General features: G+C 41.3%; 1 protein-coding gene across 8 annotated transcripts in view; it reads right to left on the bottom strand.

Moving 5' to 3' along the window:
• msi2b (musashi RNA-binding protein 2b) overlaps positions 1-19,680 on the bottom strand; it is a 244,615-nt gene that overhangs the window by 61,904 nt on the left and 163,031 nt on the right. For all 8 annotated transcript variants that reach the window (XM_061086625.1, XM_061086621.1, XM_061086624.1 and 5 more), the window contains exon 8: positions 3,092-3,174. In XM_061086625.1, the coding sequence (XP_060942608.1) occupies positions 3,092-3,174 (83 nt within the window). The remainder of the gene's footprint in view (positions 1-3,091; positions 3,175-19,680) is intronic.

Below are 19,680 nucleotides of genomic sequence, written 5' to 3' on the forward strand. Positions count from 1 at the left end.
CTAAGCAGCACCCTGTTTTTAATTATATATGAGGCAGAACTCACAGTGACAGAGAGGGAGTGCTCCTGGGAGCGAGGCCTCGGTGGCACATGAACACAGGGTGATTGACCAAGTCACTAAGAGGTCCCGTCACTCACATCTGAGTGGGCACTGACCCACTCGGCTGCCAGAGCCCTTGAGAGGGCGGGCGAGGAGAAGGTGGGGTGCCCTGTACATCCAGCGTCCTCCCATGTGGGGTGGAATTTCTGTCCGCATCAATTATTCAAGAACCATCTTAGATAACACTCGCAGGGAGGATGGATGAGGTCTATTTCTGTATGGTACTTCATAAGGATGAAGACAGGAGGCATTTTTTATTTTGCGTGCTGGTGCTTCAGACACTGGGTAACCAGTGCTCTCCTCCGCGCAGCTAAGGTAAAAACCCGAAGTGTCTTTGAAATATGCTCTTATCACGCTCTTCATTCTTTACTCTATGCCGATATTCTCAGATGTCAGCACTTTGTGGAGGATCTGAGGAACACACTTATTTCCTGCCTTCTATGAAGTTTAATGTAGAGAAGGTGTTGGAAATAGGGATCTCTGCGAAGGGGACAAAAGCCTCAGTCTTCTCACGAGGCAATGTCCCCTGAATGATCCTCGTGTTTCCTCCCTGGTTTCCATACGTGTCATTTCCTGTCATGAGTAACCAGACACAGGTGAGGAATACGGTGGCTGTTGGGTTTTCTGGCCTCACCTCCTGAAGAACTACATGTTGCAATGCACAACATCACAGCTCTGTGTGGTCACGAGTCCAAGTGTGGAATTGACACTTCCAGCGCATTCTCACTTCTAACTTCACACAGTCCTTGAATAGCAAAGCTTAACTGAACACTATAATGACTGTGACACACAAGCCAGTCGAGTGTAAACACTGACTATTAGAAGGTGTGTCAGATGCGTCTAGAGCCCAAACGATATCGGTTGGCTGATGATCGACCAATATGAGCCATTCGTAATCATTTAGTTGAACAGTGAACAATTCAATGTGCATTTATATTCAAAATTGTATAAGAAATATGATTTTTATTTTAAGCATTGTATAATTTGTTGTATTTGTGTTTTTTGTTTATAGTTAATTAGAATAAACTTAATGGTTTGACTGTAAAATATCAAACCTCAATTACGTTGTTTTGTCCTTTGCCATTTTTTTCTTAACATATATTTGCAAATATATTGGTATAAAAAAAAACCCCGTAACAAATCACATTGGTCAGGCTTAAATATATTTTTTACTCCCACTCCCACTTTGTCTATAGATTACCTCTCTCTAGAATATGTAGTTGCAATAGATGAAGAGTAAAGCAACCCTCTGTATACAAAGGGGATGAAAGTCTCTTTCAGCTGAAACAATCAATACAACAAAAATGTATTAGAGTTATTGTGTTGGTGCTAGAGCTGTCCAGCATAGATACCCTGAACTAATTCATGTTCTTTATTGACGTACTGTAGAACAGTCACAAATAATTATCAACAGTGTTTGATATTTTAGGTTTTGGCGATGAGATACAACGGCGAGAGTTAACATTATTTTGCATTTAATCTTAAGGTTTTATTTTATTGTTGAGTCAGTCCCGAAATGTTTAAAAAATGTTGCATTGTCACAACAACTTCTATAATTGAATTAAAATAACCTGTATTTTAAACATTAATAATGATGATTGTTTTAGCAAATCTGCATTCCTAATTAGCACTATGAATTATGAACTAATTAGAAGTTCTTTTAGTTGGACTTAAATGAGACCTTTTTTTCTGCCTGATATAAGTTGGAAAGGCACACAATAAATACGTCATCAAATGTTCATACCAACATGGAATTAGAATTTTACTCCAGAAATTTGATTTGAGATTTGTTGTTAAACAAATGATTGGTTAATGATTTTTTAGTTGACATGACAAATGCAGAAATAGATTTGGAATGGTTTTTGAAATGAGGCGTGGACAGCCTGTTGTTCTGCTTTGTGTGTCTGCTACGGCCTGTGCATGCATTCATGTTGATGTGTAATATTATGTGCGCTCACACAATGCCATGACTTCATGTCAAAGGATCTGAGACACTTGATTGTGACAGAATATCTTCCAAGCACACACAGTCATTTCTGTCACACTCTGGAATTTTTTGGGGTTGGAGTCCTGTGCATCGACTGTGATGCAGCGCGGAGACACAGCGGGATGTATACCGGGGTCATATGTGACCTGGGCCGGTCTCTGGTGAACATGGTTCTACTACACTGCTCCTGTCAGTCAGTTTCAGAGGGGGGGAAAGGCTGGGAGAGAGTGAAGACACACACTGAGAGACGGAGCCCCACTGCACGGCAGACAGACGAGTATTCCCTCCAGTCAATCACAACCCACAGAAGCGCTCAAATGATGCAGGATCTCTCGAGAGGCCTGCAGGGTGGAACTGGGTGAAGGAGGACCTAATGTCACACTCGCTACACTGAGGTCGGCTCCTGTCAATTATCATAGGTGACACCAGGACTTAGAAAACTGCCTCTGAACTCTTTAGCACTCTGAGATGACCATATTAGTGGTCTAAGTAAAACAAGCATCACTGGGACTCTGTGGAAGGTGTTAATCCCTGACTAATGAACTCTGCCTCTGCCAGTAGCTTCCCTGTTGCCTCCCCGGACATGTCCACCTGTGTCTGCGCATGTGTGTGTGTGTGTGTGTGTGTGTGTGTGTGTGTGTGTTTGTGTATGGGTTAGAGGATTCAGAAAGAGAGGAACGGGCTCCACTCTCCCGTCCCTCAGCCTGACAGGCAGAATTCAGCAACACAATTTCACGGTTTGTGGGCAGTGCACACCACTGCCTTCCCATCCCTGAGACCCACAGATCCAGTGAGTGTGAGTGTGAGTGTGTGTGTGTGTGTGTGTGTGTGTGTGTGTGTGTGAGTGTCAATGTGTGTGTTAGCCTGTCCATATGAACACGAAAACACACACACACACACATAGACACACACACGATCCCCTATTAATGCTAGAGGAAAGGAGAAATCAAATATGAATCCTTCAACAACCACCTGGAATTGAAAAAGAAAAATGAGTGGACTTACCATTTTGTTATTGATTTCATGAAAATGAATTTCACAGACTTTCTCTACGATGTCTTCACTCTCAAAAGTTATGAAACCAAATCCTATGCAGAGAGAAACAGAGAAGGAGGGGGGAGGAAAAGGAGGGAGAGAATGAGTTAGTGGAGAACCTTAACAAAACTTCAGTTACTAAAAGAAAACGCACCACAAGATGGAACATTATATTATTACGAGCCAGATGCAGAAACTATGCGGGTACATCTGTGGAGATTGGCTTGGGCATGGAAAAGAACAAGTGAACAAGACAGACATTGTCCTCTTTAAATCAAGAAGATGATGAAATCTGCCACATTATTAAGGGCACTCGAGGACCTCTTCTACAAAGAGAAGATGGAAAAACAGCACAAAGCTCATTTAATGAGATTCAGGGAGCTGGGACCCAGCATCTGAATTTCATTAAATGCATTTTGTGTTCTTTTTATTGAAATCTCACTGTATAACAAGCTCTGGTTTTTATGTTAATGCAGGCCTTAGAATGAATGTGTCATTGACAGTGGGATTTTCATGCCATATTTATAGGATAAAAGCTTAACCCCTCTTTTGATACAAAGACACAGAGACAAGATGGTTTCAGACTTTTGAACACAAGTGGATTGCAATGCTCTCCTCTGTGTTTTGATGGTGATGCACAAAGCAATCTAGCTGCGGCGTATAGCAGGGGCTGAAAGGAAAACTGATATTCTATTACGTTTGCAAAAGAGGAAACGGCACAAAAGAGAAACAGTTAGTGAATAAAGAAGCAAGTGGGACTGAAAGGAGATGAGTTTCCTTTCAAAATGGCAAACAGCCGATGATGAAATAAAATCACATCAGATTGAGCTTAAACAGTGGGGCACTGTGAACAACACGCCATGTGACTGACACACACTCCCGAGAGCAGCGTCGGTTTATTCTCTAGGAACGACAGATGATCCAGTAAGAACACTAACATGCTAAAGGTGGAAAAACACTAATACTCTAATATAAGCCATTCAAATATTTACTTTAAGTGAATATTGTCCTTTTTCCCCCCATTCACACAGGTTGAGATAAACTCCATGTGTTCAGCGTCCTCATCTGCCTCACAGGACACAATTTCAAGGTCAAAGAAGCTTTTCAAAGCCTAGTGTCAACCACATGATATCACATCGCACAACATCTTCTGTAGGATACATAAAGGAAAGATATTTGTCATCTGTCTGTTTGTATTGGGCCATTGCTGGTTCTGTTTCAAATCAATGATTCTGTTTTCAACCCCGGGGTTTTAGTTTTTGCATTTAGTTACCGCATAAAAAAACGTTTAGCATGTCAATGTTTGTTATCTTTCTTGTCAGCACAACATTGCCTATATGACCGGAGAATCCATTTTTACACAATGACACAATGTATTGGTCCCAAAAAGAAAGACACATAGAGTGATTTGATCATGGCATTGTTAATCAATTAAAAAAAAGATTCCAACCTGTATACAGTATATATACCATACCGATCGTATGATACTTATGTAACAGTATAACATCACATAAGATTTATAACCTTACGTATACCTCATATGAATATGTTGTATTGTAAATATTTGCAGGTTAAAAAAATTACATTTTCATATACACATGTAAAAGTGTAATATATTACATTAGTCTCGGAAATAGCTTATTTATTCAATTCATCAGATAATTCTGAGAAATACAGGGTTCTTTGTCAGCGGAGGTTTATGCTGCATCCTAGGCAACCTATCACAAACACTGACATTTACAGTTCTGTCATACAGTCTTTATCTCGCACTCTCATTTTTCATTTCTACCCCTCCTCCTCCTCCTCCTCCTCCTCCTCCTCCTCCTCAAGCCACTCATCTGCTACCGACACCAGCTCGAACGCACCAAAACTGTCTTGTCAAAGGAAAGGCAGGAAAACCTAATGTGGGAGCTAATTAAACACGGACAACAGCTAATCGAATGAGATCTTATGAGACAGAATATCAGTTTCCATTGAGACGTCTCAATGGCGAGTGGTGGCGAGAGCTCGTCGCACATGTCCGAGGTTGGGGTAGACAAGGGACCGGTGATGACGACGGCCAGGAACAGGAGAGGGGGTGGGGGGGTGGGATGGACCCTTTCCTCCCGCCCACCCCGCCTTCATGCCAGCGCAGGGAGCACTTTTGACAACCAACAAATCAACCGCCAGGAGTAATTTGTCACAGTGGAGTGTAGGTAGAGGGAGTGGAGTCTGGGGGGGGGAACGAGGGCGCAGAGGGAAAGAGGAAAAGGGGGAGATGAGAGGAGAGAAGGGGGGGTGGGGGGAAAAAGACAGAAAAAGTGACAAGGAAAGAGGTTAACACACATGGCCCCTGTCGCCACACTCCTTCCTGCTTCTACAGGCAGCTCCTCCATCAACTGACAGGACATTTTCCAGTGCACAATTATATCCACTGGGGTCAGGGCCAAGCCGCACCAGCACAGAGACCACCAGCAGGGCCCTTCCACCCATGAGTGGATCTGTTTAAATGAACAGAAGGACAGTTTGCTGTGGTGTAAACTACTCCACGAATGTGTACGTACACATACATAAAAGACAAATCTCACAACAACCCGCCCTATATCTCTGATTCCTGGGCTCAGCACACGCCTCCTTGGCCGGACCCCCGTGGGCTGAGTGAACCTCTGGCCCCACCACTTCAGTAATTTCCTCTACCGTCCTATTTTACAGACCTTACAGACAATTACAGGCCACAAAATAGAGCCAACAAAGGCATTTCTGTCTCCCATCCTCCGGTCAGCAGAGCGAGATTATCCTCACGTATCCAGGCCCTGCTAGACTATTAAATACTGTCAGCACTGACAGACACGAGGAGAGAGGTGTCAACATGCTCGCGCCCAAGAAGCTTCCCACTGCTTGAACAATACCTTGTAAATGGAAACACAAGGATTCCTGATAGGACGGCTGATAATAGGTGTTGTGTGGCGAGTGGTCGAGGCTTGGTGGCTGCACTTGCTCACACCTATTAGCAAGAGCTGGGCTCGGCCTCATCGCGTCGCTCCACAGAATCAGCGGGGGGGCCCAGTTTCACGGCCTTTTACCGGCTTCATCTCACTCGCTCTTTATTTCACACTCATTCCAGCTTATTTGCTTCTGTCACTCCAGTGGAAAAAAGCTGATTCTGCCAGAAGCTGATAATGAGAGAACTTGCAGAATGATGCAGCCGAGGCGACTTTTACTTGGAGTTGCAGCTTTAAATTGCAGTTTGTATAAAACTTAAAATGAAACTATAACACGTTAATGGCCATCGTAAAAAAGTGTTTAAAAGCGTCTCCTCTGTTTTTTTTTAAATCTGAAAACGGCTTCCAGATGCACAACACAGGTATTTTCAAAAATATGCTTTTTTACAGAAAGCACACACACACACAGAAACACACGCACACGCACACGCACACGCACACACACACACACACAGTTGGACAAACCAACATAACATGTCTTAGTGAGGTGTTGGGCCACCAGGAGCCTCCAGGGCAGCTTCAGCTTCACTAACCCTTGACACAGACACTTCAAGTCTGTTAAACTCTACTGGAGGGTGGAACGCGACATTCTTCCAAAATATAGTCCCTCATGATGGCGGTATGGAGTGCTGTCAAACACGTCAATCCCAAAAACTGACTGGAGGCGTTCAGTTGACATCTGGTGGATGCCACAGCACATGATTCACCTCGGTCTGATCAATATATAAATAATATTTAATATCACTGATATACTAAGCTGATTCTATGCAAATAGATTACAGAGTGTCATTGTTGACACTTGTTGGATCAAACCACACATAGTTAATTCCCCTTAGATTCAGTGAACAATCGTAAACTTTGATATTTTAGAACAAAATGCCTCACGTATCCCAGCAAAAGCAATTGATAACTGCAATGCTTTGAATGCATGGGTCATCCCAGTTGCTGCAGCCTCTTGGACATACAGAACCATAACCATATATATCTGCTGCCTCGACAAGGAGGACTGAACCTCTCCTGATTAACACTGGAGCCTCCTGCTGTATACCAGACCTGTCAAAACAGGGCAAGGAAGTGAGGCGACCCGGGGGAAGTGTCAGTCGTGTCCTCTGGCACACAGCATGAAGGGAATGGAGCCCCCCTACCACGCGCTGCACAAACACTAACACACCCACAGAATACACACACACACATTCACCTACTGTACACACACTGGCACATGCGCGACCATAGGTGCACCTCATCTGGGGCAACAACTGTTCCTCCTCTCCTTCCGCCCCCCCGCTGAATTGGTTATCCTCCTCTAATTATGCATGATCAAGCCTTTGTCTGTCCACTCAGGCGTAAGTCTACAGAAAGTTCCCGCACTGCATGTCTGCCTGTGCACTCTAGCCTCCAGGCCTCCCGTCATCTTGTAATGCAGAGAAGCAGACAGAGGCAGTCCGCACACCCACGGCGCAGTTAGAGGCCTTTGATCAGTGTTTCCGCCTGCTATTACTCGAGATCCAGAGCCCTGGGCGTTAATCCCCTGTTGAATACAGTTAACACCAGGAACTTTCTACCCGCACGGAGCACATATGGCCCACAAAAGACAACAGAGGCAGAGTAAATTAATACGAGGAAACGGCTCAAATTTCCCCCAAAAAATGCCCTGTCAACATTACACAGAATAGTGGGAATTAATATTTAAAAAGAAGGATTGTAAATGTGACAGTTAAAAGCAGGGGGAAATCTCTGTCTGTCCCCATGCATTTACATCACATTACTGAAAATCATTAATGTGGGTTTTCTCCTGTAGTCTGTGCTTTTCATCTCTGTCCTGCTGGCTTGTCCAACTCCCGATCCAGATCTGATTATATACACCAACTACTACTATTATTATACATCACTGCAAAAGAAAATATTGTATTTTTTAAGTACATATTTAATCAATGAATCAAACATGTCTTTACTAATTCCAATAATCTATGTTAGTCTGTATGTGGCTAAGATATCTTGAGATCCGTTCGTCGTATTATCCTCACACTTGGAATGAGTATCATTAAGAGTCCACGGAAGCTCAAATTAAAAGCGATTCGGACATGTGATACGTTCAATATGAATGGTGACCAGCGCTCTTTAACAATTGATTCTCTAGTTCGGGTTCTGCGGGCTTCACCAAACTTGAAATAAACAGGTGAACAACTCTTTAGTCCCCACAGCTCGATTACTGCAGGTGACTTCTACAGTTTCAGAAAGTGAGCTGCAACCAGCACCACCACAGGTCAAACGAGTTTGAACAGCCCAATCCAAACAGGCAGGTTTAGAACAGGCACTGCACTAGCTCTGCAAATGAGCCTTCCCTTTGATAACTAGATCTGACACTGAGTCATTCAGAAGTAAACAAAAAAACACATCATTTGTTTATTCGTGGTTAATTTAGTCACAGACAAAGACAGTGGAAGCGGTGGAGAGGCAGACAGACAGAGACATAGACTAGACTAGGTCCCACAGGCATGCTCAGACTCTGTAATCACAAATCTAGAAAAAAAACGGCTGATAAAAAAAACAAAAACAAACATATGTAAATGTGACGGCGTCGATGCACTTGAAACTGAGGGGGGAAGTGAAGATGGACGATGTGAAATTCACCCCTGACGTGTAGAGTGCATTTAGCCAGGAGCATGCACCATGAGGTACAGCAGGTCATCCAGTAACCAGAAGGTCAGTAGTTCTAGTCCGCTTGCACTGAACAGGCACTGAACCCTAAATTGCGTTGTGTAAATTGCCCAGATTGCATGGCGAATGATGTGCGATGGATGCGCTGTATGAATGTGTGTGTGAATGTCACTTGCGGTGTAAAGTGCTTTAAGTGGTCATTAAGACTGGAAAAGTGCTATATAAATGCAGCTCGTTTAACATTTACAAGACAACACTCCAAAGATAACACTTGAGATGTTTTGCGGGTTAAGATATAACTTCACAACTAAAACGCATCCATTTGCCGTCCTGGTAATGTCTGGTGCTGAGAGATCTGGTTCGTTTTTGAGGTTCTGAATTCTGAATGACACTAATAATCATAAATCATGAAATACTTGTCATCACAACGGTGGACAAGGAAATAAAACTGGGATCCATTAACTAGATTAGAACCAGAATCGACAAGCAGAACTTGAATAATCAAAAAGCTGCCCACTGCTTTTCTTTTTTAATCTGGACCTTACATTTATATGGACTCTGTCATGTTCAACAAAATAAATACATATAAACAAACGTATTTATCTGGCTCATTGCTTAAAAATAAGTAACAGAACAAAGATGTATGGCTTTCTCCAGGTAAATATAGGTTAATATTCAATAATGTTAATGATGCCCCCCCCCCCCAATGTATTTTAGGCACTAGCTCATAAATAAATTACTCATATTCATTTACTGAATCTCTGTAAATGTTAATTAAATGAGTCACCTGCCCCAGTGTGGAGTGTTTAAACACTATGATGTAGTTTTGCAGCTGGAGAGCTCAACAGATGTTGTCGATATACAAAAACATTATCTGAGGGAAGTGCACAGGCTTAGTTTGGTGAAACAAATATATTTCATTCAGGCTCCGAGGCCCTGTCTGCAAAATGATGAAGGGAAAACTAGAACAAATATGTGAAATACAGCAAGACACCGTGTGTGACTGTATGAGCAAGCACCAGGTAGTTTAGTAAAACCACAAGTACCACGTACACTGCTGTTGAATGTTTTAAATAGTTAATTAAATGTCAACGGTTTAACTTTAATGAATAATTAAAAATGAAGGCTTGTGTTGCTGCTCATGGTACAAATAGGTTTGGGATGCATGGACACGTTAGTGGTAAAATAAAAGGGTGGGTAAACTATCATTTTTACAGACCTCTGGGCACTTGTTGTGACAAACTTTTCAAACCATGTTTTATTTCCACTGTTCTATAACTGAATGAGTCCAAAATTTAGGATTCAAGATTACTTTTTAATCAAACATTACATTATAAATATTTCAGTGACAATTGGAAAAAAGGTGGTGTTGTAAAAAACGGTTTGTTTAGTTTGTTTAGCTGCAGCTCTCAGGCTTTTAAATGCTAAAACGTATTAGTTTAGACAGCAATCGAAAGGACATCTCATTATTGATCATTGAGAAATGTCACAAATGGAATTTTTAATAACAGAATAAAATAAATAGCATCAGGCTAGAGAACAATTAGGAACATGAAGGTAAATTAAGGTTAGTGGATTTCAATGTGATTTGTTGTTTTATTCATGCTTGACCTTTATCATTTCATGGTGCCACGGTGAGTTTGTACTTTTCAGTTCAGAAGCACAAGTCATTACTGAAATTGTAGTCAATACCTTTTATTTCCAAATTATTAACTACAGTTAAAGATAAAAGCAAAATGAAGACAGGAAATAGGAAAACTTTGCAAAGTTGTAAAACAGATAATGGAACAAAAACAAAAAAGTGAAAGAACCACAACAACAAGCAAAATGCTCGATCAGGGTAAATGTACCTCTCAACATGGGATGCAGAAGTAGTGTGATACTATATTGTGCTACTTGCAACTGCCCAACTAAGAGAGATGGATGTACTGTGTGTTTTTGAAATGTTTACAGTATCATGCAACATGTCTGCTTCCTCTGCATTTTCTGTAGAGCAACTGGGCTCAGCATGCATGCTGAGGGAGCTAGTTTGTCTGTGCCTCTATGTAGGTCAGCTTTCAGAGTTGGCCATCAATTTCTACTGTCCTACTTAAAGAGACAGTAGTGTGTGTGTGTGCGTGCGCCATACACACACACACACACACACACACACACAGACACACACACACACAAAGCATTTGTAGTACATATGAAGAGCATAACCCTCGTACTATCATTGATTTTATTAATGCTCTAATCACACACATTTATTTAAAGCCTTTCCAGCATCATCCGAACCGTAACTTCAGCACATGTTGGTCAACACAAATCTGGGTTGTCAGCACGTGCCCTGCTCTGCTGTGGTCAGTGGTAATAGGCCTCTCATTAAGAACACAGAGCGTGCACTTGTGCCATGACTGCAGCTCTCTCCACCTGTCCAGTATACTTTGGAGCACTCTAACTCAAGAAAAGCCCCTCATTACTGCTAAACAATATACCCATAAGTGTGAATGTCTCTCCTCCTATATGATCACAAAGGCTGTTCCAGCAACAGCTGAATGGAGGCAATTACCCACAGAGAAGGTGACTAACCACCCTTTAGCTCACTGGCACCCAGGCTAAAAGCTAGAAGCCATAAAAAGCTTAAAAAAAAAGGGCACTCGATGAGCAAGACAAAGAAATATAAGGAAACAAATATCTGAAGAATATAAATTGGGAGATTTATGACTTGAAAAGTAAAGTATAGATAACAAAGAGTTCACTGAAAAGGAGCGAATGAGACAGCAGTGGCTTTTAACCAGGGGTCGGTTGCCGGGGAGGAGAGCATGTTCACAGGTTTCTATTTGTATCAAGTGATTGCGGAGAATAGTCCTGAAATGAACAAGACTACACCACTTGAGGACTTCACATCAAGCCTGAGGAGCTTCATGGTGCAATCAGGTGAGAAACCAATATATACAGGCCAAATTACAGGATTCTCCTCAGCATCACCATCATGATGTAATCACCCATGTGTCGTGTTTTGTTTCTGATTATTCTTCTGCTTGTGCCTGTTCTACTGTGCAGTGACACAGTTGTGGCAGTGGTCATAAAGTATTTCAATCATTTACCTGAGTGAAAGATAAATACTTTGTATGGACAGCCAGTATTTTCTATAAATAAGTACATAAATATATTCATTCGAAAAAGTACAATAATACAATTAGGGAATAGAGTAGGGTCATGGTTAGAATAATGCATTGCATTATATATGCCATTACAAGTTAATATTCTCCGTTCAAAACTTAAGCTAAATAAAACAAATAAAGTCAAAAAGGAAAATGTACGCAAATACTAAAACAAGGCTACTCCAAATAACGGCCTATAACTGACTTTTAAAGAAGACATGTGTTTTCAGTTTCTCTTCTCTCTGGTGTGAATGTGAAGGGTCTGCAAAACTAGAAAGCCCAAACTTTTTGGTAACTCCAGGGAAATTATGATGCCCCACATTTGCCTAGTGCACATTTAGCGGGTAGCTTAGCACATCACCTTATAAAACCAGGTAAGGAGAGACCGAGACCAACATTTCCTACATGTGACAGAAGTGGTTGGCCAATCAGAGTCAACTGGGCTTCACTGGTAGAAAGCCAAACCAAGCATTTCAGACAGAGGCTGAAAGACATTTTCCTGAACATTAAAGCATGTAAACCTTAGTAATAACCCAAATTAAAATTATGAACCTGAATATAAACATTACCTTTTGTTTAAGGTGGACCACAAAAGTTCCAAAGGGCTGGGTAAAGGGGAATATATCACTCGAAGGGTGCTATGGTCACTGTGTTCACTTGGGCAAAGCACATCTCAAATCAGAGGATACAGCTCCTCATATCTGTCCTCCTGCCTTCAGATGATTGCTGCTGCAATTTAATATACTGAAGGAGAAGGATTATATATAATAGCAGCTAAAGATTACAGATACTTTGAAATTCACGCCTATTCATTTATACAAAATAAATGCAGACTGATTTACCGATCCTGCTTTCATTCTATTGAATATTTTTTCTTTTTGATGCAGATTTAGACACATCTGCTGCTGTTCAATTAAAATCATTGATTTACATTTAATTTACATTTTAAAACAAGTTATCAAGGCAAATGACTTGGTTTTGAGAAGCCTATTCTCAACACATTGTCTAATATACACCAAAACACCAACAACTCGCTTAGCGCTGCCTCATGTGAATACATGAACCTCACACCTGGGCTCTGTGTGCTTCATGCTGAGCGTTCTGCGTATCTCAATCAATAACTGGTGGGGCACAGCTTACACTGGTCATTATGTAAAAAATAAGTAGGAACAGACGGGTAAAATACTGATCCTTCAATAAATACAAGCCTTATGTGAAACTGAGAAATAGGACAGTTACTTCAGCTAACAGATAAATAAAATGGTTTAAGTGAAATAATAATGGCATAATGGTAAGAGTAGATCAAAGTTTGGGCTATAAGTGCTGATACATAGTATGCATCTTAGAGCACAGTGGAGAAGCAACTTTGAGGACTATATATGATAAATAGTGAGGAGTTTACTGAGTAAGATCTTAATGATTGATCACAATACACTCTGATTCATATTCCACTAGCTTTTCGCACACAGTGCACTGCCCCTTTATGAACAAAATGCACCTGGATGCAACGTCATTGTCCTTGCACTTTGCATCGGTGATTAGGCCAGAAATATAGAGACCAGTGTGGTTTTCACACCTGTGAAAACATGCTCATGCAATCCATGTAGCCCAGAAATGTCATCTAATGGATCCTGCAATTCACTTTCTGAGTTGTGAGTGGGACTCTAGAAACACATGTTGGTAATGCGGGGCCCAGTAGTGACACTTTACCAGGACAAATACGGTAACTATTTTTGTAGTCTGTGACAATTAGGTCATGAGAATACTTGAGCTGGTTCGCAACAAGCGCAGTCCATTTGGGAAAGAAATAGCTGCTCTGTGTGTGCTCATTTCCCTTTCTCTCTCTCCATTTATCACAACCACCAACCATCCTTCTCTTGGCACTGTGAGTGGATGATGACAAGGATATCTCCATCCAGCACATCTGTGCTGTTCATCTGTTTGAAACTAGAGAATACCAATCAGGCCACATTGTCAGCCCTTTCATACGCCACCAATAAAAAGCAGAAGGGGTTGCACAAAGCAACAAAATGGAATCAGTCGTGCTTAAAGATACAACATGTAACATTTCATCATTGACGTGTTTAAAATTGACTGGATCCATGTAATACATTTTGTTTACTTTTGTATTTACATTATCCAAAAATGTTTCCTAACATCCAGAGAAATCCCAAATTTTATTCAAGGTAACAGGAGATTTCATTTTAGCCATTGCTTAATAATGTCAAATGCACTTTACCCGTGGTTTTGCCCATCTCTGATACAACTCGGGGGGGGGGAATGGCACACGATGAAAGAAAAACACAATGCTAGCCAATTAGCTGTTTTTTCTCCTTCCACTGTTCGTATTGGCAACTCATAATGAATCACGAATATTCATTGCTTTGTAACGTGAATAAAACTTGAATACATTACCCTGTCTGTGAACATGATTTGCACCTGAGTAGACTTTCACAGGCAATGGTGGTGGAACCACAAACTCCCATGATACCACACTGTTACAATACATCATGCAACTATGTCTATTGTTATTGTTTTGGTTGAGAGACCCCTTGTGGTGAAAGTTACATGTTGTATTCTTATTCAAATTTGGACAGGTTCTGACTGTTTATAAAGATGGATGACATGACAGCTCCTGAAAAGTGAAGCCACATTGGGCTGTTCTCCCTCTGGTGGCTGAGAGCAGTATGTCATTAACCCCTCCTCCTCCATAGTATTGGATGGTACATAGAACACACTAAAATGTCAAGTAGCCGTCTTATCAAACTGACGTTTGTTCTAGTGTTAATTTTTTCGTCAATAATTTCTCATTTATAAAAAAAGGAAAACCCTCATATCCAGCATATTTTAGCTGGACTTTGGAAACAAGGGGAGGAAGTAAAGACACACCATACATCTTTAAAAAGAGTCAATGAATCAGACTCATGCCATTCGTTCTTAGCTGGTGGGAACCAGATGGAACCATTCAGATATCAAGTGTAGAGTACATGTTCGAAGGTCAACATTCTCAGAAAATATGAAAAAAAAAAAAGTTAGTGCAAACCCAACATAATCAATGATGAGACCTCTATCCATGATAAGGTGATGGAAAAATTGATGTGCTGTCTTCTGGAGTAATCCAATTCTGGAGGCTAATATCCATAGCACAGATGCACATTCCCACACACATAGAGAAAAACCCAGACAATAACCAAGTGAGGTCAAAACAGACATAAGCACTGAGTGAATGACAGAGCTCCTCTGCTTTAGCCAGTGTTATCCCTCCATCTCTGTATGGTTCCACTGCACTTGCCTGAAGACATATTGTATTTGTGTGGACTTCTACCCCAGTACATCTCATATGCCGAAAAACACAGTGTAAGTAGCAGTAGATACAGAGGCCAGAGAAAAATACAAGCAAGGTTAAGTAAACACTGCTGAGGGTAAGATAGCAATCCACCAAGACAAGTGGTGATATGACTTTTAAAATGTGGAAAAAACTAATATGTGTCTACAGAGCAGTGATAAAATAAAGGGAAAACCTGAATAAATGAGGGATTCAGATGCTTTCGTGCAGTGCATGGTACAATTAAACAATTAACATCTAATCATGTCTAAAAATGCAGAGCAGGCCCAGTTGATTCTGGTTCCAAGATGGCGATAGGACAATATCTATGAGACTTTAACGAGGATTCATTGCTGGGCCACAGGTGGCTGCATGGAGCTTTAGTCACAAAAGCTATTTTCAGACATGAACTCCGGAAAATGTCAATTGGCTTGTTTCACTAAAAACTCTTGAACAAATTTGTACATTCAATTTCACTTCTTTGTGTTGTCAATGTGTATGGCACCATTGTATTATTTTGTTCTTGTCCTTCACGTGTTTTCTGCATCAATGTGCCCACTGTTTCGTGGTGAATGACTTTTATTTCAAAGCAGGAGAAACTCCAGACAAAGCAACTGACTCTGACATCTGCCTCTAGGTAATTTCAGGAGATTATCCAGAGTTCAGTTTATGTCTGAAAGCAGCTTAAGATTCATAACCGGCATTTCTTGATTCAATCGCAATAGTGAAGAAAGTGACATCTGCATTTACATCTCTGTCAATAAATCGGGTTGGTCTTTGTGGACGACAGTGTGCTTTCGGTGACCATGAAGCTCATGCATTAGTTTGATATGTAAAGAAAAAAGGACTGCCTCAGGTGACTGAGAAAGTCAATGCAGGACGTGATCAGACTGCGTCAGCGAGAACTGTCTGTAGACAATTGCACAGAGAGCGTTATTATAGGGGTTGCAGTGCATAAACCTCTCATTACAAAGATGAATGCACATTTGAGGCTTCAGTGGTGCAAAAACCATTGGCACTGGTCTATAGAGATTTGGCAAAAAAAAAGAGATATGGTCAGATGAGTCATCCTTCACTTTATTCTTGACAAAAGAGCGAGTGCATGTACGGTGTGCATCTAGAGAAGGGTACAATTCTCCTGGTGTACACTGAGAGAATGCTTGACCCCTACAGTAAGTGGATCCAGTGGCTTGTTAGGCCGGCCTGGTTTGGGTCCTCTTACAGGGGTCACTGCTAATCAATACTAAGTTGTTCTGAGTGATCACCTTGATCCTGCAGTAAAACATTTTCATCTGGATGAGAGGGATCTTTTGCAGGATGAGAGTGACCCCCATCCACAGGGAACGAGATGTCACTGATTGCTTTGATGAGTATGAAAATGGATGTGAATCATATGCGATGGTGTCCAGAGTCACTGCATCTAAACCCAACACCTATGGGAGATTTTGGACCGATGTGTTAGAACACACCACCTGGAACTCTCTCCTCGCCGATATCCACAACGCTACATCTCTGAACAGCTTCAAAAAACTCCGCAAGCACCACCTGTTCACTAAGACCTTTGGCCTCAGTTAATGACCACCCTGCCATTTGTGCTGTTTATTTCTATTCTGTTTGGTGCAAATTACTTTCTTTTATTTTCTCTTTTGCCCCATTGGACATATGTAAAGCGTCCTTGGGTCTTTTGAAAGGCGCTATATAAATTCAAGCTATAATTATTATTATTATCAACAGAACCTCAAATGATGAAATATGTTTTGGAAGTACAGTACAATGTTCTCTCCGGTAGATTTTGATTGAAGCTGTGGTGGCCCAACATCTTCTACAAGACACTTCATGTTGGTTTTCACTATAATTTGACACCCGTCTGTAATTGCTCACACTGATAGAATTCCTTTAGCACAAATGGAGTATGGGTGTAATGAGATCCAAAGGTATCAAACCATGGGGGATTCTTCATTCAGGAATATCAGACTCTTTTGTGCAAAGCAATAGGCTGAGCTTAACAGATGTCTCAATTTCCCTCCACATATAGTAACAACCAATGCAGGGAGGAGGCGGAGGGGAGGCGTGGGCAGGGGTCTTTCCAAAAGGCTTTGAGTCACCGTGATGAATTTCTTTTGAAGTGTAAAGCAACGTGGGACTTGGAATGAATTAAACAGATATGCACCTTTTGTGTTTTCTGACCTATTGATATAGATATCAATTTCATTAAAGTTAATTAGCATTTCTCATTCCTGATGAAAATTAGAGCCAGGGAACAATGTATAGCAGATGAATGCCGAGAGATGGGAAAGAAGATCACTCAGAAGTTTGTACATGGGGAACAGTTTATGGTGTGAATGGAGTAGAAAGGAAAGATGTTGTCGATGCCAGAGCCTCCCACCAGAGCCTCCGCAGGGCACTTCACTCAGGGACTAAAAACATTAAATCAAAATAATCTTCTGCAAACAACAGAGCTTTAAAGCACTGAATTACGCAGGAGGAGGCTGCAGAGGAACATTGATTTAAATGAATTAGGCCTCTCGTTGCCTGTATGGCCACGTTGTCATTAATATTTAAGCACGGGGTATATTTAAAGGTGTGACACAGGAGCAGTTCATCTAAAATGAAGAACACTGATGATGCCACTTTGCAGAGGCCCATTACCATTTAGGAGAGATTGCTTTCATTGAGTGAGCCAAATGCTTAGAGGCGGAACTGCCACTTGTGTTTACTTTACAGATGCTGTTATGGAGCTACAGCGAGGAAGAGCAGTGTTCTCACAGTGCCATGTGCACACTCAGAAACACACACATGGGCGCTCAAATCATGACATCATGGACTCATCAAGCGGTGCACAATGATGTCATTCTGATACTATTGACCTGTGTAATCAAGACAGGCTTCGCTGATTCACCGACGCCCCTCTTCATCAAATGTCTCTCACACAGGAGCGCAGTGTTCGAGCTGTTGGATGCTCATAGTACAGCAGCAACGTTCAATTACAGACAGAGTCTGCTCACAACATCCAGGCTTGGCTTAATTGCTTACTTGCACTATAATTGGGTATATAATCAAAGGATAAACTGAACGCAGCACATCATCTTCGTAAATTCAGAATATCCTTTCATCAATGCCTTTGGGCAGTGATTAGTATAGATGAGGAAGCTCCACGGACGGCATTAACTGCTGCTTATTTATGTCTTTGTTGAAGCTATTTGAAGCTTTGTGTTTATCTTTTATGTTCACTCTTCGAAAGGAACACCTGAGGAAGGGTAAAGAAAGGTCATTGTGTCGTAAAAGCATAGATGCAAAAGGCCAACTGAGAGAAATCATGATAAATCGACTCTCGCATGGCTGTTGGAGTTGTTCTATATTTAAAGGGACTAACTGCAACTGAGGAGAACTGCTCAGGCCCCGGGTGAGGTTTACCACCCAGACTCCAGCCTCTTCAATCTTCAGCTGTGCCGCTGCACAAAACACTTTACAGCCTCAGCTGCAGCTCGGGATTGGGTTACACTTTTTTTAAAACAAACCACTGACAGAAGTTGGATTCTATCACTGTTTCATTAGTATGCACAAACTTTTTAAACGCACTCACAGGAAGTCAAGTATGGCTTAATTGGAAATAATGTTTAACCATGAGAAAACGGTGTAGTCCTTGGTCACTCTTATCTAGTGCTCTTAAAAGAGAAGATGCTCTATAACTGTCTTACAACTCGGACTGAGAGCTTTATGTCTATTGTTTAAACCTAAAGCCAGACCTAGGCCAAGTACCTGGATGCTTTTTGATAATGAAACACATCATTGTCTCTATAGATCATCACCACCCTATTGTTTTTATAGCTATATATGCAAGGCTATAGAGTTATATTTTGTTTTTATAGGATTTATAAAATGTAATATTGTTTTCAGCTAGATAGCCTGCACATTACAATAAAGTGATATTAAACTACTCTCTTCTCAGTGCATGGTACATTGACTAGATGACGTTTTGGTGTCAGCTCGCCAGCCGGCTTTATCATAAGCTTTTTGTTAAGCATGCGTCAACAGGCTTAGCGTTGTCAGCGTTGGAATATTTGCTGGATGATAACACCGAGGGTTAGTGAACTAGATGGAGTATTATATGTGACACGTATTGCTGTAGGGGAGCGGAAGAGGCAAGGCACTCGTCAGCAGCCATGAATGTCACATCTACAACATGTATCCTGAGTCTGTTCCATTGAAATCCATCCACAGGCTAGTAAAGGCATCTTAGAAAGTCAGATGGGGGGTGTCATTTTTCAAGTAATGTTACATTCTGTTTTCAGCTTGACAATGAAAATGTGATTAATACATGAGAACTGCTTCACATTCTTACAGACGGTGCCTTTAAGTCACACTCTGGCTGCACTTGTGGGACTGAAAAGACTCTGACTCTCTGTTTAGTTTCCCTCTTCCCCTCTCGGAATTTTCCTTTTAACTCAG

This window comes from Limanda limanda, chromosome 14 (assembly GCF_963576545.1).
Source record: "Limanda limanda chromosome 14, fLimLim1.1, whole genome shotgun sequence".
NCBI classification, from domain to species: domain Eukaryota; kingdom Metazoa; phylum Chordata; class Actinopteri; order Pleuronectiformes; family Pleuronectidae; genus Limanda; species Limanda limanda.